A 19,999-nucleotide genomic window follows, 5' to 3' on the forward strand; every position below is an offset into this window, starting at 1 on the left:
TTATTCCTGCCTCCAGTATGCTATCAAGTGAAACCGAGTGGCTCATATGCACAGCCTGGCAATGGGAACACCCGAGTAGAAGAGGCCATGAGGGTCACCACCAAGCAGACGCTTGCTAGGGTAGCATGAGCATCATCGAGGTTTCCTGAAGAACCAGAACCCTCTCTGATGTGTGGGGGTTGGGGGGGTGGGGGCCTTCCCTATTGCTGGGTTCCAAATGTGTGCACCGTTGAAGCTTACTATCCGAGATGGGACCCTGGCAGATTTATCCAGGTTTGAAAACAACTTCTTTTCACAGGAGGATAGTATGCAGCTGATGGAAGCAATATTCAATCTTAGGGAAATTTAATCCAGACAACCAGGCATCCAGTTAGGGTAGATGTTGGCACTTGGGATCTCAGGAAAGCTCAACAACGTTGCTATCCTTCGTTAAAAAACATGGAAACACATCAAGGCGTGGTATTGATAGCCAACTACAATATTAGATGGGCCTTTCAGGACTTCAGATCAATGTTTCTGGAACTGTGGGAGTTTGTGGTTTTCAATGCATGGCGTGTTATTGGTTTAAACAGGAGAGACTGCCCTTTTCCTGGTGGTTTCCAGCATCTGTGATGCTGATCACATGCGAAACATTAAAACACAGCAGAGCATGCAAGGGTAGACAAACTTAGCATGCACACAGAGGCAGGAATTGATTCACAGAGCATGAGCAGGCAGGCCACTCATCGCATATCTCCAGACACCAAGCCAAGGAAGACAAAGCTCTATCCACCTGGACCCCATCCGCTGGTGTACAAGTCCCCCAGGGTCCGGCGGCGGCCCACGTGCCGGGGCAAGGACCAGTACCTCCATGGGGCTTGGAGCATGTTGAAAAAGCAAAGGCAGAAAGAGCGTAAGAGGAGCAGAACTCCATCACCAGCATGAACGTGGAAACCACCCACAATGGAAACTGGCCACAGATGGGGCCTACAGGCAGAGCATAAACAGACACATCATATATGGGAAGATAAAGAGAGCGAGGGAATGAGCATTAAAGGGGGTGAGAGGAAAGGATGAGCAGGAACAGGTTACTTACCTGCAACTCCTGTTCTTCAGCATGGGTCTGGCATGGATTCACATGCTCATGAATATTCCCCGTCATCAGCCTGGGAATCCTTCAAATTTAAAGCAGTTTAATATTAAGCTAAACAACTGCTAGTCATTTCTATAGTGCTTCATTGTCACTGTGGGTCATACTGCCCCAGCCAATGAGACTTTTCCTCCTAAACTACACCATTGAAGCCATCTTCAGATTTGGTAACAACCAGAAGGTGGTAGTATGAACCAAGAAGAGTCAAAGAGGGGAAGGAGGGAGGGCTGGCATGTGAATCCATGCAAGACCCACGCTGGAGAACAAGAGTTACAGGTAAGCAGCTCGCTACTTCTCCAGATCGGGGTCTTGCATGGATTCACATGTTCATGAATACGATTACACAGCAGTACATATGCACAACCATGTGAAGTGGCAAGGCTTACAGAAGCAATACACTTAACCCTGGAAGAGACTCGCATCAAGCATACAGGCTGCGTATTACTGCCTAGAATCCCTGTCGACGCAGTAGACTCTTGTGAAGATGTGGGTAGACCTTCACGTAGCAGCCCTGCAGATGTCGAGCAGGGGAACACCAGAGAGAAATGCTGTTGTTGCAGCAATGGCTCTGGTAGAATGGGCTCTCAGCTGGTCTGGAAGCTGTCTGTTGGCCAGATGATGGCAATGCATGCTGCACCCAGGGAGCCACCTGGAGATGGAAGCCTTTGACAGGGCCTTGCCATGTCCCAGCAGTCCAAAAGTGACAAAAAGCTGAGAGGTTTTTCGAATGTACTTTGTGCGTGCAACATAGAACTTCAGGGCATGCGCAACGTCCAGCAAATGCAACACCCTTTCAGCAGGCGAAGAAGGATTAATGAAGAAAACTGGTAGCACCAAAGGTTCATTGAGATGGAAGTCCAACAGAACCTTTGGCATGAAGGAAGGAAGGATGAGCATGTATGTACAACCACTTTAGCAGCGTGAAGGAAACATACAGAGGCTTACAGGAGAGGGCCTGTATTGCCTGGCCAAGGTGATCGCCACCAGGAAGGCAGTCCTCCATGACAAAAACTTCAAAGGGGCTCGATGCATAGGTTCAAACGAGGCTCCATCAGTTTAGACAGTACCATGTTGAGCTCCCACGCCGGTGCAGACGCCTTCACCGGAGGGAATGTTCTGAAGGGGCCCTTTGGGAACTCCATAACGGTCCTGTGCGACCACAGGGAGAGCTTGCCTGGGGGCAATGTTTAACGGGATATGGTGGCCAGGTGAGCCTTGATAGAGGCATGGGTGAGGCCAGCCTTGGCCAGCGAGAGCAGGTACAGAAAGGACTTGTGGAGCAGTCCCATGCCGCAGTGACCTCTTCCACGGTCAGCACCACATCATAAAGCGCTTGCGCTTGTAGCAAGCCAATGTAGGCAGGGCCCTGGCTTTAGCTAAGATCTTACTGCATTCCAAAGGGAGCAAATGTCCAAATTCTAAGGCTGCAGGAGCCAGGCCATGAGGCTCAGAGACACTGTCGTGTTGCAGTATTGATCATCCTCTTCTCCAAAGTAGAGGCATTTTGATGGCCGGGTCCACAGACAGGTGAAGGTCCGAGTACCTGATCTGCCTGGGCCACGCCAGTGCAATGGGAATCATCTTGCAGTGGCAATGTCTGAGTGTGTTGATCACTCGTAGCAACAGCGGCATTGGAAGGAAAGCATACAGGAAGAGGCCCAACCACGGGCAACGGGTACGAGCAGGCATTCCCCAGACTCCTCATCCGAGCAGATCTGCTGGCAAACATCTGACATTTGGCGTTGGCAGCCATGGTGAGGAGGTCAATCTGAGCCCACTCATTGGAGACAAGACACTTGACCTGCTGAAGCTCCCACTCGTGGTAGGATCACAGCTTCCTGCTGGGAGAGTCAGCGACAGGGTTCTTGACGCCTGCCAGGTGAAATGGGACGAGGAACATGCGCTGAGCAATGGCCACGTCAACGCCACAGATTATTTGCTTCCAGGTAGAGCGTGACCCACCTGGTTTCCTGATATAAAGCATGGTAGTGGTGTTGTCCGTGAAGACCCGCACCCCCCTTTCCTGGAGCAGAGGCTGACGAGACTTGAGGGCCCAGAACAATGCCCGCAGTTTGAGGACGTTGATGTGAAACTCCTTTTCCTCCAGCAGCTAGAGGCCTCTGGCATGAGAATGTCCTGTGTGAGCTCCCCAACTCTCCAGAGAGGCCTCGGTCATGACTGTAGCCTGAAGGAGAGATCTGAAAGGGAGCACCCTGCGAGTGGTGTGGACAAACTGACCACAATTGCAGGGCTTGACAGAAGCCAGTTACTTGTTGCCACCTGGCATCCAGAAATTCTTGAAGAGCTCTCATCTGTAGCCTGCAGAAGGGGAAAAGGTAGACTCCGTAGATGGAGTAGTCGACGGGACTTTAGTCAATGGTGTGACAATCTGGGTAGACTAAGTCATCGACTATGCTTGTGTCGACTATGGTGGAGCTGGTGACAGGTTCTTAGATGAGTTGATCTTTGACAAAGACCTGTGCTTGGCCTCTGATGCCAGGGACTTTCTTGCGGACATAGGTAGACCACCTGCTGGTAGGCGAGGAAGATAGGGTGTGCGATTTAACCTTCTTTCGGATCTTCACCAAAGAAGCATCCTCAAAGGACATCAGGCTCTTTTAACTTTAAGGCACATGCTCTTTGGACCTGCTGGCCCTAGGATCGGTACGACTAGGCCCACAGGCCGCATCCTTCCCCCCTCTTCGATCCATGCCACTAACCTCCAATGGCAGTCCTTCTGTGTCTTTGAAGAAAATGACTGGCAAATTGGACATGCTTCCGTATCACGGTCAGGACGAAGATAGGAAATGCACTAGAGGTGCCGATGCTTGATGAAGATGGTCTTCAGGCCACACATTTCACAGGTCCTTGGCCTGTGGCGCCATAAGCTGCACTGGCGCCACAGGATCTTCTTCTACGGCAATGGGTCCCTCGTTGCCAGTAGTCACAACGTGACGGTAGATGAAGAGATTAAGACATTTCTCCAAATAGGCAAACATTAACTGCTAAAAGCAAACTATGAGGCACAAAGCACAAGGACTCCCAACACAAGAAACGTGCAGCAAAAATCTGAAGATGGCTTCCAGGGGTGGAGCTTAGGAGAAAGTCATTAGCTGGGGCAGTATGACCCAACGTGACACTGAAAAGTTAGAGGAGGTGAGCAATTCATTTTTTCTTTAGCTTAAACTGCTTTTAATTTACACAGAATTCCCATCCTGATGATTGGGAATATTCATTAGCATGTGAATCTATGCCAGACCCCCATGCTGGAGAAAGAAAGGGATGGTGCAGAAGAGCAAGAAGGGAGTCAAAGAAAGGAAGTGAGGGAGGGGATGAAAGGATGTAAGTAAAGGAGAGGAAGAAAGGGCACTGAAGAAAGGTAGACAGTCACAAAGTGGAATTAAGGTAAGTAGAGGGCGCTATCGTGTGGATGAATGGGAAACGGAGTGTAGAGTTATGAACAGAATGAAGAATGGAGGAAGGAAAGTGTGAATGAAAGCCTAAATGAAAATTGGCAAGAAAATGTAAAAACAGCTAATGGTAAGAGACAGAAAAGGATAGAAAAATTGAAGAAATGTTAGTGAGTATATATGTCTGTCTCGAGAGAAAGTCTATGCAAGTGCTGGCTCACATTTCTCCATAAATATGAAAGCTAAAATAGATGTTAGTAAAACTTCAGAATCAGTATCAATATCCTAATGACGTGGTTAATTTGTACAGCAATATGTTCCTTTCTCAATATGCCCTGCAGGAACATTTGAGAAGGACTGAATGGGTCAAGAGGCACATCTTTCAAAGAGCAGGGGATCACCAGAGAAGAGGGCTACTTCAGCAAAGCAAAGATTTCCCTCTAAATGGTAGTATTTCCATAAATGCCAGTAGACCTGATTCAACGATTGGTGCACTGAAAACCAGAGTCCAGCCTTACTGACCTTTATTGATCATTTGGAACTTGGTCCTACAATATATTTCCTGGAGTGCAGGGGGTTGCCAGAATATTTTTATATCTGGTTATCTCACCGGCATCCTGTGCTCTTATTCGATACATATGGCATGCCCCAGTAATCTGTTAACGCCTACATGACCTGCTGATGTAGACTAACACAGGAACCATTGTGTGGTCAATGTGTGGTCCGAGATGAAACCACAACTTCCATGGTCTATCGAGCCAAAGAGTAGGCACAAACATATTGCCAATTCCCCCCTTACCTTCCTCTGGCTGCATGGTGAAGTCGTCCTGTGTTCCATCCTGTGCTTCGAGGCAGGTGGCGGGCACCCAGCCCTGCTCGTCTGCTGTGCTGACAAACCACCAACCTGAGGAGAACAAGCCAGTAAGGTTAGCGATTGGTGGACATTCTGAAGAAACGAATGATACAACTCATCCCATTCCAACTAGCCAAACCGAATTCCTAGCATTCTCTCCAGTTGAAACCTACATTTCCAGAGTGGCGGTACTCTGTATGCTGCTTTTCTGACCGGCTCGGTCTAGCGTGCATATGTAGTGTGTGGAACCCAGCCCTTCAGAAGCAGGCTTCATCCTTTAAGACTATCACTTAGCCACTCAGATTAGCATAAACAACGGGTTGCATACATCCGTAAAATGTAAGTCTCGCTCAAGGAAACTGCAACATCTACAACACTCAATCTCCATGAACACAACAATACATGCCACCCTGCTCCACCACCTCCTTCACTCAGGGGACTCATTTGTCCCAGCACTAGTCCTCAGCCAACCACTTCTTTCAAATCACTTGACCCTGCATAATTAGCACGAGCACCCTAGGACACGGTTTCTTGAGTTAGGAAATGTCTTGATCAGGGGGGCTAATGGTATGAGCCAACGAAGACGGACTGAAGAAAAGCATACCAAGACTTGTTGCGGGTTGAAAGTTTCCAGAAACTCATAGAAACTACAGGAGCCACCTCTATAGGCAACACAATCCCCAAATAAACATAGGGAGGCAAAGTGGGGTCATTATATGTATATATGATCTTTGCCCACACCCAACCTCCTCACCAGACTCATTCTTCTCAATGATGTCCACGAGCTGTCCCACGCGTAGGCTGATTTCCGAGCTCTCCTGTTTCTCGTAGGGTGCTACAGCAACATACTGATCGAGGACAAGGGCATCAGACGAGGCGAAGTCACCACCTAGATGGAAACAGAGCAACCCCCCACAAGAGCCAGCGTCAGATTGCAGCAGCAGAGCGCAGGCCCCAGCCATCCCACCTTGCATCCCCTTACATCTAGGTATGCGCTGTCACCTCTGTCCCAGTGCCTCAAGCAAGCCGGCAGCCCACACCCAGCAACAGTGAGTAGGGGGTGGAGGGGGAGGCAGGGAGGTGGTTCCACGTAAAATGGCAAAAGGAAACCTAGGGGTGTCAGAACAAATGTCCATGCGAGTACGCACTCAATGCTGTGCAAGTCACCACGCTTTCCAACATTGCGAATACTGATACTTTATCATTTGGCATCTCTAAAGCTGCAACCCAACACTAAGCCACTCTAAATGCACCACCTGCATAAACACACCCACGTCACGAGAACAAACAACTGGCCCCTCGCTCCTCCCTCCTTTCCCCGCCCAACACACCTGTGCCTAGTCGAATAAGCCTAAGTGCCTTAAAGCAAAATGTTTGTGGAAAGAATCCATTTACAGGGATTCTAAAGTGAATCCAGATTAATCATGGGCCAATTGACTCTCTTGGTGTTTTTTTTTCTCCAGGAGGTTAAGTGGCAAAGTACCAGTTGAATTCTAATATGTAGCGACATCGCCTAGAGCCCTGCCCACAAGGAGTTATATTATCTATAATTAGGAAAGAGTAGCAAAAAAAAGAAAATTGTACTGTTGGAGGGAACGCACTGGAAAGGGAGCTTGCAGCTAAATGTGACCCATGGTGATGAGCATATTCAAGGGTCTTTGTGTATACAGAGCGAATGCAGTAACAAAAGGGTTGTCTACAGATCATTTCAAAGAAAAAATAAGAATGTTTCTACAGTCTGCTTATTCCATTAAGCCTTCTTCAGGACCCGACGAAAGGTTTATGTAACTAAAAACTGCAGCTACACAGGAGAACCAAAATACTGTTCCTAGACGGTCACCAATGGTATATTCAAATCAGTTGGCTGGTGTGGGGTTGTGATGCGGACTCGGTTGCTCTGATGCTGCTACTTTGCTATTGTGTTGATTTGTAATCCATCTAGGAGTTACCTGGAAAGACTGGGGAGGTTTAAATTGTGTGCAATTCAGTTTATCGATTGGTATGGTTTGCATAGGGTCAGCCTAGGATGTTCTGGCAATGTGGTCTCTGCGATCACAGGCAGTGAGGCAAAGACGACGGATGCCTTCCTTGGTGCTTCTCTACAGCAGTGGAACGGAAAATGGGCTCCTCAGGCAGGAACAACAGCCATGCCTTTCTGATGCAGAGATGGGGATCCAACTGATGCAGTCAGTTTTTGGTTCCATGTGTTAAAATCTTGGCAGAAATGGCTGCGGACACAAAATATCACGGCAAAAAAGCTGTGTTTTGCCACCGCTATCCATGTAAAGGATGCGGGGGATACCCCCGCAACTCCTGGACCCATTATACCATTTAAGGAGAGCGGGGGACACCCCCGCAACTCCCGCTCCCCTTAAGTGGTGTAATGGGGTACACCTTTAACTGGTCAAACCACAGCATTTTTGCTGCGATTATTTGTACAGGAGAAATTGTTGCCGCAATTTTATCACTGCATACCTATTATTCACCCAGACACTGCAATGCCAAATGAAGAGTGCCCAGAAAGACAGTAGGGGCCTGAGTGATGACCAGAGGGCCATAGAATAGTCCAGCGTAGAAACCGTGAGGACCCAAGACTTTCGAAGGAGGAAACGCCTGCTTTTCTTCTTGGGGCGACTGCAGTAACAGCAAACCCCAAATAATGTTCACTTATGTGGGTAGGAAAGTGATGGAAAGAAGGACCACTCAAAGAGAAGGTATCTGACAGATAGAAGCCAGGGTCCGTAACAGAAATGTACATCTTCCAATCCCTGCAGCACTTGAAGTCAGAGGCCTTGGGGGTATTCAGCAGGACTGAACATTCACAGAAAGTTTAAGCATTCCAAAGCAGAATTCCGAATGTGTGCCAAACAGGGAATTGGGGTCATAGGGCACTGCATTCTCCCCATTTACGGCTCCTGGCATCACATTCAGCATCACGGGTGTCCAACAGAACTGAATTTACCCAACGTAGACATACAATATGCGTACTGCTCTCTATTAAAGGGGAGGAGATGCAGAAGAGGGTGCACTGTCTGGTAGCACTGCAGAGAGGAAAAGAGGGGAAAAGAATGGAGCTGAAGACAAGTGTGTACACTTTATGTAATCAATCTATTGGATGGGGAATGGGGCAATTGTTGCCTATTGCTCAGACTATAGCGGGGGGGGATCTTGAGCGCTATGGAGACCAACTCTTCAAGGTTGGCTCATCAGACCCAGGCATTGCATCTGCAATGCATGACTTAAGCACTTTACTGAGAAGATGAAAAAACATGTCTTTAGGCTGGCATTAAGCCTGAGAAAGTGAACCGGGAAAGGATGGGCGGGCACCAGGCATTAGAATGAAGATTGACTCCACATTCGATAGGCTTGGAGATCAACAAAGGATTGCATATGAGCTGGTGATTAAAGACTGGTCTTTAGGTGTGTTTTTTGACTACAGACTCGGCTCGGGACAGTGAGTATTGGCTAACTCTAGGTGCAGCCCAGATACGGCCGGGAGGGAGGCGCAGGAGCCGGACGGCCTAGACATAGCACTTTTGGGAAGGGCTAGAGTGTTACTGCATGGGAAAAGGCTAGCAGCATGTATATAGTAGAAGAATGAGAAAAAATAGCAAAAAGGATGAAAGCAGTAAAGAGTGATAGCGCTTTCAGGTGAGATTTGATATCATTGCAGTAACCCAACAAGCCTTTTAAAGGAAGGAGTGTAAGATAATGTTCATCTCACAGTAAGGAGTGGACATTGCTCACTGGTCAGACTTATTGCCTCGGGGAACTCCATCTCCGCCGGAGAGGTACAGAGACATGGCGTTTAATGATTGATCCGGTTAGCAATCCATGCTGGCAGAGGCAAGGGCTCAGGCTGGCCAATCTGCTGTAATAGGCTAAGTCCCAGTAGTGCATCAGAATTCTGCACCTTCTCTTGTGAGCCTGCAGTCCCAGAGGGGCCATGCCCTAGGGGCTAGCAAGCAGTCTAGCCTGTGGGCGCACAACAGTCACTGGGTGGGAAGGAGCCAAGAGGTGGGTGATGCCTCTTGATCCCCACAAACATGCATATGGTTAGTACAGGAAGAGCTGGGTGCACAGGAATCCTCAACAAAGTGAGTGGCCGTGCTCTCAGTGATGACCGATAAAGGGCACTGAGGCTTAAAGGAGACCATGACGCATCACACCACGCACACACACACACACACACCCTGAAGCGAGAGAGTCAGTTATAACGCGGTCTGAAAATGTAATGAGAAGGGCGCAACCTTACTCCCGGCAGGATTGTCCCTTCGTGGGAGCAGGGTAGTCCTCCTAATTCACTGAATGTGTCACAGTCGAGATGTCGCCTATAGCGAAGGCCGATATTGAATCAGCATTTAGATTGTTGCGCGTGCACCCGGCTGATTTACACTTCCAGGGGTTTCAGTTCCAGGGTGACTTATTTTGACAAATCCATGCCGATGGGCTGTTCCGTTTCCTGTTCATACTTCGAGCTGTTCCGCAGGTTCTTGGAAGTGGGCTTAGTGGTTGCATCATCATCATTGGGAGGAGTTATTCGCCACATTGAGGATTTTCTTTCCTTCGGGGCAGGATCTTGCCAGCTTTAAAAGGACAGGACTTCAGCATTAGAAGTGCCGCCGACAAAGGAAATAACAGCAGGCCGACAACTTTTTTTTAAATTGTTTTATTTTTTTTGGTGCTTACACACCTTTACAGAAATTTACAAAGCAATAACATCACCTCATCACAAAGAAAAACAAACATTTCAGAATACATCAGTTTGTTATATACAAAATAAGAAATAAAAAAGCAATTTGGAGGTTTGCCTTATTGCAACATACGGAAATTTGTACCAAAAAGAAAAAGCAACAAGACTTAATATATCAGGTTACCAATTCATATACACAAAATATCAAATGAACGTATAAGCTGACACAGAACATTAACATTTTTAGAGAATACATCATTTCTCAAAGATAAGGCATTTACAGCCCAAAAACTTTTCTGACCATTTTTGGGTATAGAGCTTGACTGTGTGGCAGGGGAAATCGAGGGCCCGACAGGACAACGTTTTGAATTTTAAAATTCTCTAAATGTAAGTCTAAATTCTGAGAAAGTAACCCTGTGCCAGTTACACGTGTTAGTAGGTCAGTTACATTTTGCTTTAAGGGCTATTCCAATTGGGAGGGCTTCCTCTCGTAGCAGAGCTGGGGGAATGTCAGGTTTAAAGGACCAACGTACCACACACGAGGGTCTAAGAAAGGAAAGGAATACTTGCAGTTATGGCTACTTGGCTAGAGGTCCTCTCAAGCTTGAATGGCCGGGTGTTGTGGCCAGCTTTCTTTGTTTACAGATGCTGCTGACTCAGCGGGCGTCAGGGCAATCTCTGGGCGCATGCAGTTTTATTCAAGGGAATGGGCAAAGGCGGGGCTAATGCGTGACGTGACATTTCTGCAGTTATTTCTCATCATGGTGGCCTTATGGTTTGGGGCAAATCCCTCAGTGCAAAAAGTATTGCCTTTGTCGGACAGTAGGTCTGTTGTTGAGGTCATTAATAGACAGACTTCTAATTGCAGGTTTAGTCTCCGATTATGGAAGAAGCTAGTATTATACAGTTTGCACGGGGATATTATATTTCTGGCTTCTCATGCCCTGGAGTAAGGAATAATGCAGCTAGTGCTTTGTCTGGCTTTCAGATGTCAGCATGTTGAGGACTGTGACCCATGACGGACGAGCAGGTGACAGTGATCCCTGTGGATTTATGGCGCATTGGTGCCCGGATCCTAAATCCTTAGTCCAGTCTGCTGTGAATCAGAAGACATAATCCGCATTCTGGGTTTACTGTTTCTGCAAGGAATATGGCCTACACTGAAGAAAAGGCTTGAACAGGGCGTGGCCGGTGAAAGAGACCAGTGTTACAAGCATGGGAGCACCAAACCTATAGGGGGATAAATAAAAGGTGAGAGGCCCACTCCCCGCGCCAGGTGCAGCAGGGGAATATTTGCTCCCCCTGGGTGCAAATAGCACATTAACTCAGGGGGTCTAAGGACTGCATGCCACACGGCCAAAGGCAGAGATCAGAGGGGTATCACCCCAGTGAACAGCAGCGTTGACCACATAGGGAAGTGCAGGCAACAAGTTTCCTGGATATAGTTTACTGGAGCCCTCCAGGCCGGGAAGCATCCCCAGCTTTCATACGGTCGTCTGGAAATCATAAGGCGAGACACAAGGAAGGGCCTACACAACAGGAGAGAAGACTCCAGGGGTTAGGGCGCTGCACACGGAGAGCGAATAACCCCACAGGAAAGACTGGGATAGGAGACAATGTCCAGGACCAGGGGTAAAGACCTGTCTTTCAAATCGAAAGGCCCCAGGAAACCCCTTGAGAACAATATCCAGAAATTGTGGATTAAAGAAGGGATCTCTCCACAGGGAACTCAAGTAGCCCAAGAGTAAAGGGAACCCCCGCATGGAGAAAGGTCAAGATCAACAGGTGACGCACTCTCTCCTTAAACAATATTTGACTGATTTTGGGGACAGAATAGTGGACACAGTACAAAAACAAATTACTAATGAGGGAGGACCTCGCTGCAGGACTCGGGAGATTAAAAAAGACGTAAACAAAATGGGGGAAAGGGTTGACACAAACGAGAAAGCGATACAAGAACTCACAGAATATTCAAGGGAGATAGAAACCTGGGTAGAGCAAATGGCAATAGGCACCCATAACTTAGAGCTGCAGCAAACTGAAGATTTAGAAAACAGATCGAGGTTGTCAAATATTCGGATTAAAAACATGCACGAATAATTGTCTGATAACGACCTTGAAGCAGGGGTGAAGGGCATCTTTGAAGACCTGCTAGACGCCAAGGAGACACCAGAGGTGAGACTGTACAGGATTCATAGAGTCGATCCCTGTAGAGGGGAACCAGGGGCTCGCTCCAGAGAAGTTTTGGCGGCAGAGCAAGATTATAGAATTAAGGAACAGATTCTACAGATGTCGAAGAGATATAAGCAAATAACCCACAATGGGTTAGAATTGTCACTTTTCCAAGATTTATTCCAGATGACTTTGGCCCAAAGGAGGAAAATGGCATTGGTCGCCCAAGCGCTCAGTGAGAAAGACATTTGTTACAGATGGACTTTTCAGTTTTTGGCATGGTGTTTGAATGGCAGGGCCAGCAACATTGGATCCCTTCATGTGAAGAAGGAATGAAGATTTTGGGGATCAAGGAAGAGGACGGCCGAGAGGCGAAGGCTCCTCAAGCATAGGATCGACTGGTGTACAAGAGCCGGGAATGGGCAACAGTGGTGAAACAAGAAATAAGAAGGGCGGATACCAACCCCAACTGAAAGGCCCAGCCAGCTGAGACAATGTGGGAGGAAACCCCATTTGAAGAGGTCCAGATTTATGGGTTTAGGGCAGGGAGATATGAAGGGCTAAACAAGCATTGTGCCTGGGGAGGGCAAACACAGGAGGACCCAAGAGGAGGGGGCGGTGGGGAAGGAATTCACAATGGGTTGGGGGATACTCGCTGGGGTGCGTGCGGGGCTCAATTGCCGAGGTGGGCTAGATGTCGATTGAGCTCCACCAGCAACAGGGAGAGGAGGGTGGCGGGAAAGGGGGGTGGGGTTAGTCCAACCAAAGTTGGGGAAGGGAATTTAAGGGTGCAGGAAAAATCTACGAAAATGTATAGCATTAAGAGAATAAGCATTGTATCCCTGAACAAAGGGTTTGAATTTGCCGGTAAAGAGGAAACAACTGGAGAGATACTTGGAGAGGGAGGGACCAGATTTAATAACACTGCTGGAAACGCATGTACGGACACAGGACAGGGACCACCTGAGGCTGTTAGGATACCCCACAATCTATCAGTCCACAGAAAAGAACAAGAGAGCAGCGGTGCAGATAGCGGAACGGAACTCAATTGACCTCATTGTAAAGGATATGGACAAAGACTCCCAAGTGAGATATATAGCGATAAACCTGAAGGGGAGAAGGGAGGGATATATGCTGGCAACTATCTATGCCACAAATACGGGACAGGATTCCTTTATTGAACAGTCCTTGCGTAGATTAGAGAAATTCACTGAAAGCCACATAAAATTGGCAGTGGATTTTAACATGGCATGGAACACGGAAAAAGGCAGGTCGTCAAAAACTAAAAGGGACCCAAGGAAAACCCTCAAAATAATTAGCAGAAAAGGAGGAGAGGCTAGATTTAATAGATGTGTGGAGTGAGAAACAAGGGCACAAGGAAGGTTTCACATTCTACTCACACGTTCGCCAGTCATCATCACGTATAGACTAAGTGTGGGCTTCCAGGAAACGTCTAGGGTGGGTGAGCACTGGAGCCCAAAGGTGGGGGCAATAAACTTGTCCGACCACGCTCCGTTAGTGGTGAAGATAGGCAGAAGGCCAGGTTCCCCAGTGCTTTGGAAGTGGAGGTATCCAGCAAACCTGTTTAAGGATGAGACTATGAGAAAGGAATTGAACGAGGAGCACGTGAGCTATTTTGGGGACGACAAACTGGTAGAGACATCAAGGCAAGTCGGGTGGGACGCCTTTAAGGCAACGAGAAGGGAGAGATTCATCACTCTCAAGGCCCAGAGGGACAGGGAGATAAGGCTGAGTGAGAGAAACCTAGAAGAAGACTTCAAGAGAGTAATGGCCAAGATGGGCATGGGAGCTAGTGGTGAACCGAGAAAGGAATACAGAGCAATAAAGTCCCAATTGGAAATTATACAGACGAGGGCAGCAGAAAAAGCATTGACATTTAAAACAGAAATGTTATATCAACCCCAATAAAGCCAATCAACTTCTGGCCAGAATGTTGAGGAGGGAAGAGAAAGCCTAAATAATTGTTAAAGTGGAGATAGAAGGGGGGAGAATTAGCAGACACACCAATGATGCTGTCCAGGACTTCCCGAGATTCTACAGAGATCTATACAGTTCAGCAAACCCTACAGAACAGAGTCAACAGGAATATCTAAAAGGGAGGGGCGTGGCTCAAATTACAGCTCAAGAAAAAAAGGAAATACTAGATCTCGACATTACTTCGGATGAAGTCCGGAGGGTCATTATGGCACTGCCCAAATTTAAGTCTTCTGGGACTGGATGGTTTTACCACGGTATTTTATAAAACAATTTGGGAAACATTGATCCCATACTTGGTCCCACTTTTTAATGAAATTGGGGGAGAGGGAAGAATACGGCAAGCATGGAAGAAGCAAAGTTAGCCCTCCTCCCCAAGGCAGGCAAATATCTGATGGAGTGTGGCTCTTACAAACCAATAGCTCTAATAAACAGGGATGCAAAAATCTTTACAAAAGTCCTGGCGAATCTCCTAGATCAAATTCTTCGCAGTATAGTCAGTCCAGATCAGTCGGGGATTATCAGGGCCAGGCATACAAGTGATAACACCAGGAGGATAGCTCACCTTACAGAAAAGATCAATATAAAAAAGCATCTAAGTGATCCTAGTAGCCTTTGATGCGGAAAAGGCTTTCGATAGGACGGAGTGGGGGTTCTTGTTCACAACAATGAGGCAAATAGGCTTTGGAGAGAAAGTCCTAACATTGGTCAGGGCCAACTGTCAGAATCCATTGTTAAGGTTGGTGATTAATGGCCAGCTATCTGAGACCATTAAGCTCCAAAGGGGCAAGAAGCAGGGCTGCCCCCCCTTGCTTTACACTATTTATTCGGAGCTAGTATTGGAGGCAATTAGAGAAAATGGACAGATAGTGGGGATAACTTTCGGGGGAATGGAGCACAAGGTAGCCACTTTCACGGACGATATGCTTCTGATGTTGAGACCTCCTTGAGAGCAAAGGAGAGGGAGACTAAAAGCTTCGGGAGCCTAGCAGGGCTAAAAATAAAACCCCAAAAGACTGAAATATTGAACCTTACACTACCAAGAGAGACTGAGGAGGAGCTCAAGGGCACCTTCCATATAAGTGGGTGAAGAAGTAGGTAACTTACCTGGGTATAAAACTAAAACAGCGGAGGAACTATGTGGGGCCAACTACACGTCCCTGTTAGAAGCAATCAGAAACAAGTTGGTGGACTGGGGTCCACTTATGATATCCTGGATAGGCAGGATTAACGTGTTAAAGATGGTAATACTTCCACAGCTTCAGTATTATTTCATGACTCTCCCCATCGAGCACTCCAAAAGCACACAGGAAGATTTATCGGGAACAACAAAAAAAAACAAGGATAGCCAGAAGGAGGAGGATGATGCCGAGAAAATTAGGAGGGATGGGAGAACTGGATCTGAAAATATACTTCATGGCAGCGCAGATAAGGATTCTGAGGGATTGGTGGAGTGGCAATCGGGAAAAGATATGGAGGGCAATGGATAGGGCAGTAAGAGGATAACATTGATGAAGTCTTGTGAAAACCGAAAGGACCGACACAAAAACATGCATCATAGTAAGATATTGTTGGTGGGAGGGGAGGACTGGGATGAAGTGATAATCACATTTCCCTCTCCATTCACTCCAATTTTTGACAACCCAAGCTTCACCCCAGGTCATGGGCAAAGGGGCTTTGCCGAAAGATTCAGGATGTGTTCAGGGGAGCAGAGATCAGCTCTTTCTCCCAATGTAAAGAGGGATTTGCAGTGGGCAAGACAGAGATTCCGATACTTCCAAATAAGACACTGGGTCATGCAGACAACTATTAAAGAGGCAACAACGCGCAGGAAATACCACACGTCTGATTCGGGAGAAACATATAGTGGGGGCAATCTATGTATTCATCAAACAAAGGGAAACACGAGGGGAAAGGAAATACATGACACTCTGCATGAGGGTTACTGGCCAAGAGACAGGGGCAAGGGATTGGCAACAGTTGTGGGAGAATATTCCTAAAATTAACAAAATCCTTACAAATCCAAGAGATATGGATAAAATGTATGCTACAATGGCACCAACCCCAGAGAAATTACACACATTCTACCCCTACGTGTCAAATCTTTGCTGGAGGCAATGCAGAATGGTGGGACCCTGGAACCACATTTGGTGGGATTGCCCTCACATCCAGGAATGCTGGAAGGTAATAGGGGAAGCGATAGGAGAGGATCTGGGGCTGAAGGGAAGAGGGAATAGAGGGAATATTTTGGGGTAGGGGGTGGGAGGGACTGCTGCAAGAGTAATCATCCAGAGCTGAACGCAAGATATAAGTGATCTTGATGATGGCAGGGGTTCTGGGGGTGGCGCAAAAGTGGAAATCAAAGAACCTGCCATCCGGATGTGAGTTGATGGGAAGGTATCAGGTAAAATTATCCCCACCAAAAATATTGCCGTATAGATGGTTGTCGGGAACGGCCATATGTGATATTTTTAGTGAGGATAATATTAGGGCTTTTTGGGAGCGGGGTTTGCAGGGGTGTCCCCCACCCATTTTAAAATACAAGGATTGTGGGGGTGTCCCCCATAGGTTCCATGCCTTAATATCGCCACAAAAACATGGCAATATTTTTGTATGGCGATATTTTTGCAGGGATATTAACACAAGGAACCGGTGGGAAAAGTGTGGAACTTTGCTTTACTTGAATGGGTTACCTACTCTGTGCAAGGCGATTAGCAAGGATTTCAGGGGGAATGGGCAGGGATCATGGGGTTTCTTCAAAATGACGAGCGGGAATTGGTGCCCGAGAAGGATGAGACAGCTAGGTCTGGTGGATTGACCGGGCAGGATTAACTGCATCTGGGCGCAGATAGTTCCAGAACTCCATGTGTTTAATTGAGACCAGAAATCCATTGACAGAGAAAGAGTAGACTTTTTTTAAACAGCCGAGTTTTAAGAGCATTCTGAAACTATTTTCTTACTCCAACCCCACCAACCTCATTACAAATTAGGACAAGCTTCAAAATATATGAACAAACAAACATAATAAATGGCAGCTCTATTGAGGTTAATGACTCCGACTGAACACACACTAACGCACTTACGCACTGTACTCACTAAGCTAGCATGACTGTCTGAAGGTGGAGGAGTCCAGATTTTTTGTTTGTAGGGACCGTCCACCCCTGATGAAATAATGCAATGCAAAAAAGGAGGATAAGACTAGAAATCTAACTAGGGCAACATCTACCTGTGGCATATACTGAACGCTGGTGAGGCCCCGTTGCAGAGGCTTCAACACCAGCATGGACAGCGTAGTTTGGCCTTGATGGGCATCGCAAGTCCCCAGGCACTAGTTACCAGCCGTGTGCCCGACAGTGATAACGATAAAAGCAAAACTACAAATACCACAATGAAAGAAAAAAGAAAAAAAAGTACTTGGTGATCCTTTCTTGCCGGACCACAAACAACCCGAGATATTTGGGGGTAGGGAGTGGTGAGGTAGAGACTGGTAGTTAACACCTCTGTTCTTGGGCACCATGCCCATTTTCAAAGTTTTGTACAGAAGGATTCCTGCCCCCCCAATCTCACTACTTCTAAACAGAAGCATGCAGCCACAACCCATCCAGGACTAGAACTGGCGAGCCGTGCCCTGGTCCGTTAATGTTAGTGGAAACAATTGCCCCAAAAGGACCTAAATTGAGTGTGTGTAGATAAATTAATGTTCGGTGTTGGAGTGAACACCTGTCCCCCGAGTACCTATAGTGCATGTCTGCTTAAACCAGAGGCAACACCCTGCATGAGCACCATCACCGTGCAGACCATTCCCCCACAAAAAGGACGCCCTTCATTGGGTGAATACATGGACAAAATCAGATGGTTGGACCCGAGAACTGTCAGGCCATGAAAGCGTGAGATTTCCCAACAGGCTTTGCTCTCTTTGAAAGATTGTTAAGCGAAGAGCAGAGTCAAGTTACAAGGTGGCGCAACAGGCACGCGACTTCACGTGCCTTAACACCATCCTTTCAGCGATGCCAGCAATTTGGGAAATCTCACCATTTCTCTACAGGTCTCGTCTACCCCTGGAGGCAACTCTTCCTTTAGGTGTTTGGTGATCGCCTCTTGGCGTGGGGCCAGAAGCTACGCAGAACTATTGACAGCACAACAAGAGAAAGCAATAGCAAAGCAAAGAGCGGGGTGGTGGGGTATCAGGGGGGAGTGCGCATGGGTTACTACCTCTCTTAAGGAAAGATGATGCTCGCTGGATAAAGCCTGATGAAGGAAAAAAAAAACCAAGGAAAGCAGGGGTGAGGAAAAACGAGGCCAAAATGAGTGAACTAATGAGTTGACAAGATTGTAATAAAAGAAGGCCTCCCACACACACAAAAACCACAAGCAGGTTCCGCCCAAACATCACACACAGCTGCTAGTGCCATCCAATGACACAGAATCCTCTGGCCCCCATTTAGCAGAATTGATGGGCTCTGGTTAGTACAGGCGACGTTCGTTATGCAGCTTGGTAACTTTTCCCAACTGGCATGCTTTACCTGCTCCTGAATCTGGTGGTTCGTCCTGGAATACTTCAAAATACCTGCAAGCATTGACAGTCGCGACCGACCTTATGAAATCTAGAGGAACCCATTTTGGGGATTGCACAACACACTTCAATCTATAAGAGCAGGCTGCCAATCTAGGATTGGGGGCCAGTAGCGATGTCCATGCATAGGGTGACCAGACGTCACGGCTTTGCCGGGACTGTCACGATTTTTGCAGCTCTGTCCCCCCCCCTTTCTCAAGATTATGTTCCCATTGGGGACTGCAGTGGTACCAGTTTTTGGTAGTAGTTCTTCATAGCTGGCAGGCAGGAATGCACAATCTTGCACAGAAAAAATGCTGCATTTCAATACTTTTAGTTTGTGATACATTCATTATAATGTGTATCTTTGAACAGTAACACTTACACCTCCTTCTCCTCCAAACGCTACTAAGTGTAGTGCCTTGATAGCCACTTTCAAGAGTTGGTCCTACTTTTAAGTTTCCCTGTCCCGGTTTTTTACTTTTTAAATCTCGTCACCCTCAGTGCTGGTCATTGGGTCGGCTCTCGCCGGATCCGAGATCCGGTACTAGATGCGTAACCGGATCTAGGGATCCGGCCAGAGTCAGCTGCCCCAAAACCTTGCTCTGCGCTGGGGAGAAAAAAGAAATTCGAAAAATATGCCCACGAGCAAACTACCCTTCCTCTGGTAACCTCATGCAAGAGGTCACAAGGTGGTTACAGTCCTCAGCGACGACCCGATGTATTTATGGAATGTTTGTCAGATACCTGTATATTGCATAAATAAATATACAGTTATCCGACAAACATTGTATGAATAAATACCCCTATTAACAGCCTGTGGCTGTACGGCACAGCTGGCAGTGCAGGCCACGTTCAGCATGGATACAGCTACGGCTGTACGGAGCAGCGGGCAGTGGAGGCTGTTATAAACTGTGTGGTTTCATAACACTGCCAGGTGGCTGTAGAGCCTGCTTTTTTTCAATCTTAGATGGAGGCGTAGCCAGGATTGTCTAACAAGTGGGGCCTGGAGCTAAAGTAGTTGGGCCCACCGCAGTGACAGTAACATTTGTAAATACCCAAGCAATGCTGCCGGGTGGGCATTTACAGACCCCGTCCACGCCCGAAGCAACATGCACTGCTCCAAATCAAATTAAATCTGGATATTATGGGTGGGGGGAGAAGGCCACCCAAGGATGTTACCTTCTCGCAACTG

The 19,999-nt window shown here is 47.4% G+C and overlaps 1 protein-coding gene across 3 annotated transcripts in view; it reads right to left on the reverse strand.

Annotated features, from left to right (window-relative positions):
* The window catches only part of SH3PXD2B (SH3 and PX domains 2B), a 495,732-nt gene that overhangs the window by 55,423 nt on the left and 420,310 nt on the right, over window positions 1-19,999 (reverse strand). Inside the window, exons 7-10 of one of the 3 annotated variants that reach the window (XM_069651378.1) lie at window positions 18,465-18,500; window positions 6,147-6,281; window positions 5,339-5,443; window positions 773-856 (exon numbers count right to left, since the gene is read on the reverse strand). In XM_069651378.1, coding sequence (XP_069507479.1) covers window positions 773-856; window positions 5,339-5,443; window positions 6,147-6,281; window positions 18,465-18,500 — 360 coding nt within the window. The remainder of the gene's footprint in view (window positions 1-772; window positions 857-5,338; window positions 5,444-6,146; window positions 6,282-18,464; window positions 18,501-19,999) is intronic. The other 2 variants (XM_069651379.1, XM_069651380.1) reach the window with 2 other exon arrangements.

This window comes from Ambystoma mexicanum, chromosome 3p (assembly GCF_040938575.1).
Source record: "Ambystoma mexicanum isolate Mex_15411 chromosome 3p, UKY_AmexF1_1, whole genome shotgun sequence".
In the NCBI taxonomy this organism is placed as follows: Eukaryota; Metazoa; Chordata; class Amphibia; order Caudata; family Ambystomatidae; genus Ambystoma; species Ambystoma mexicanum.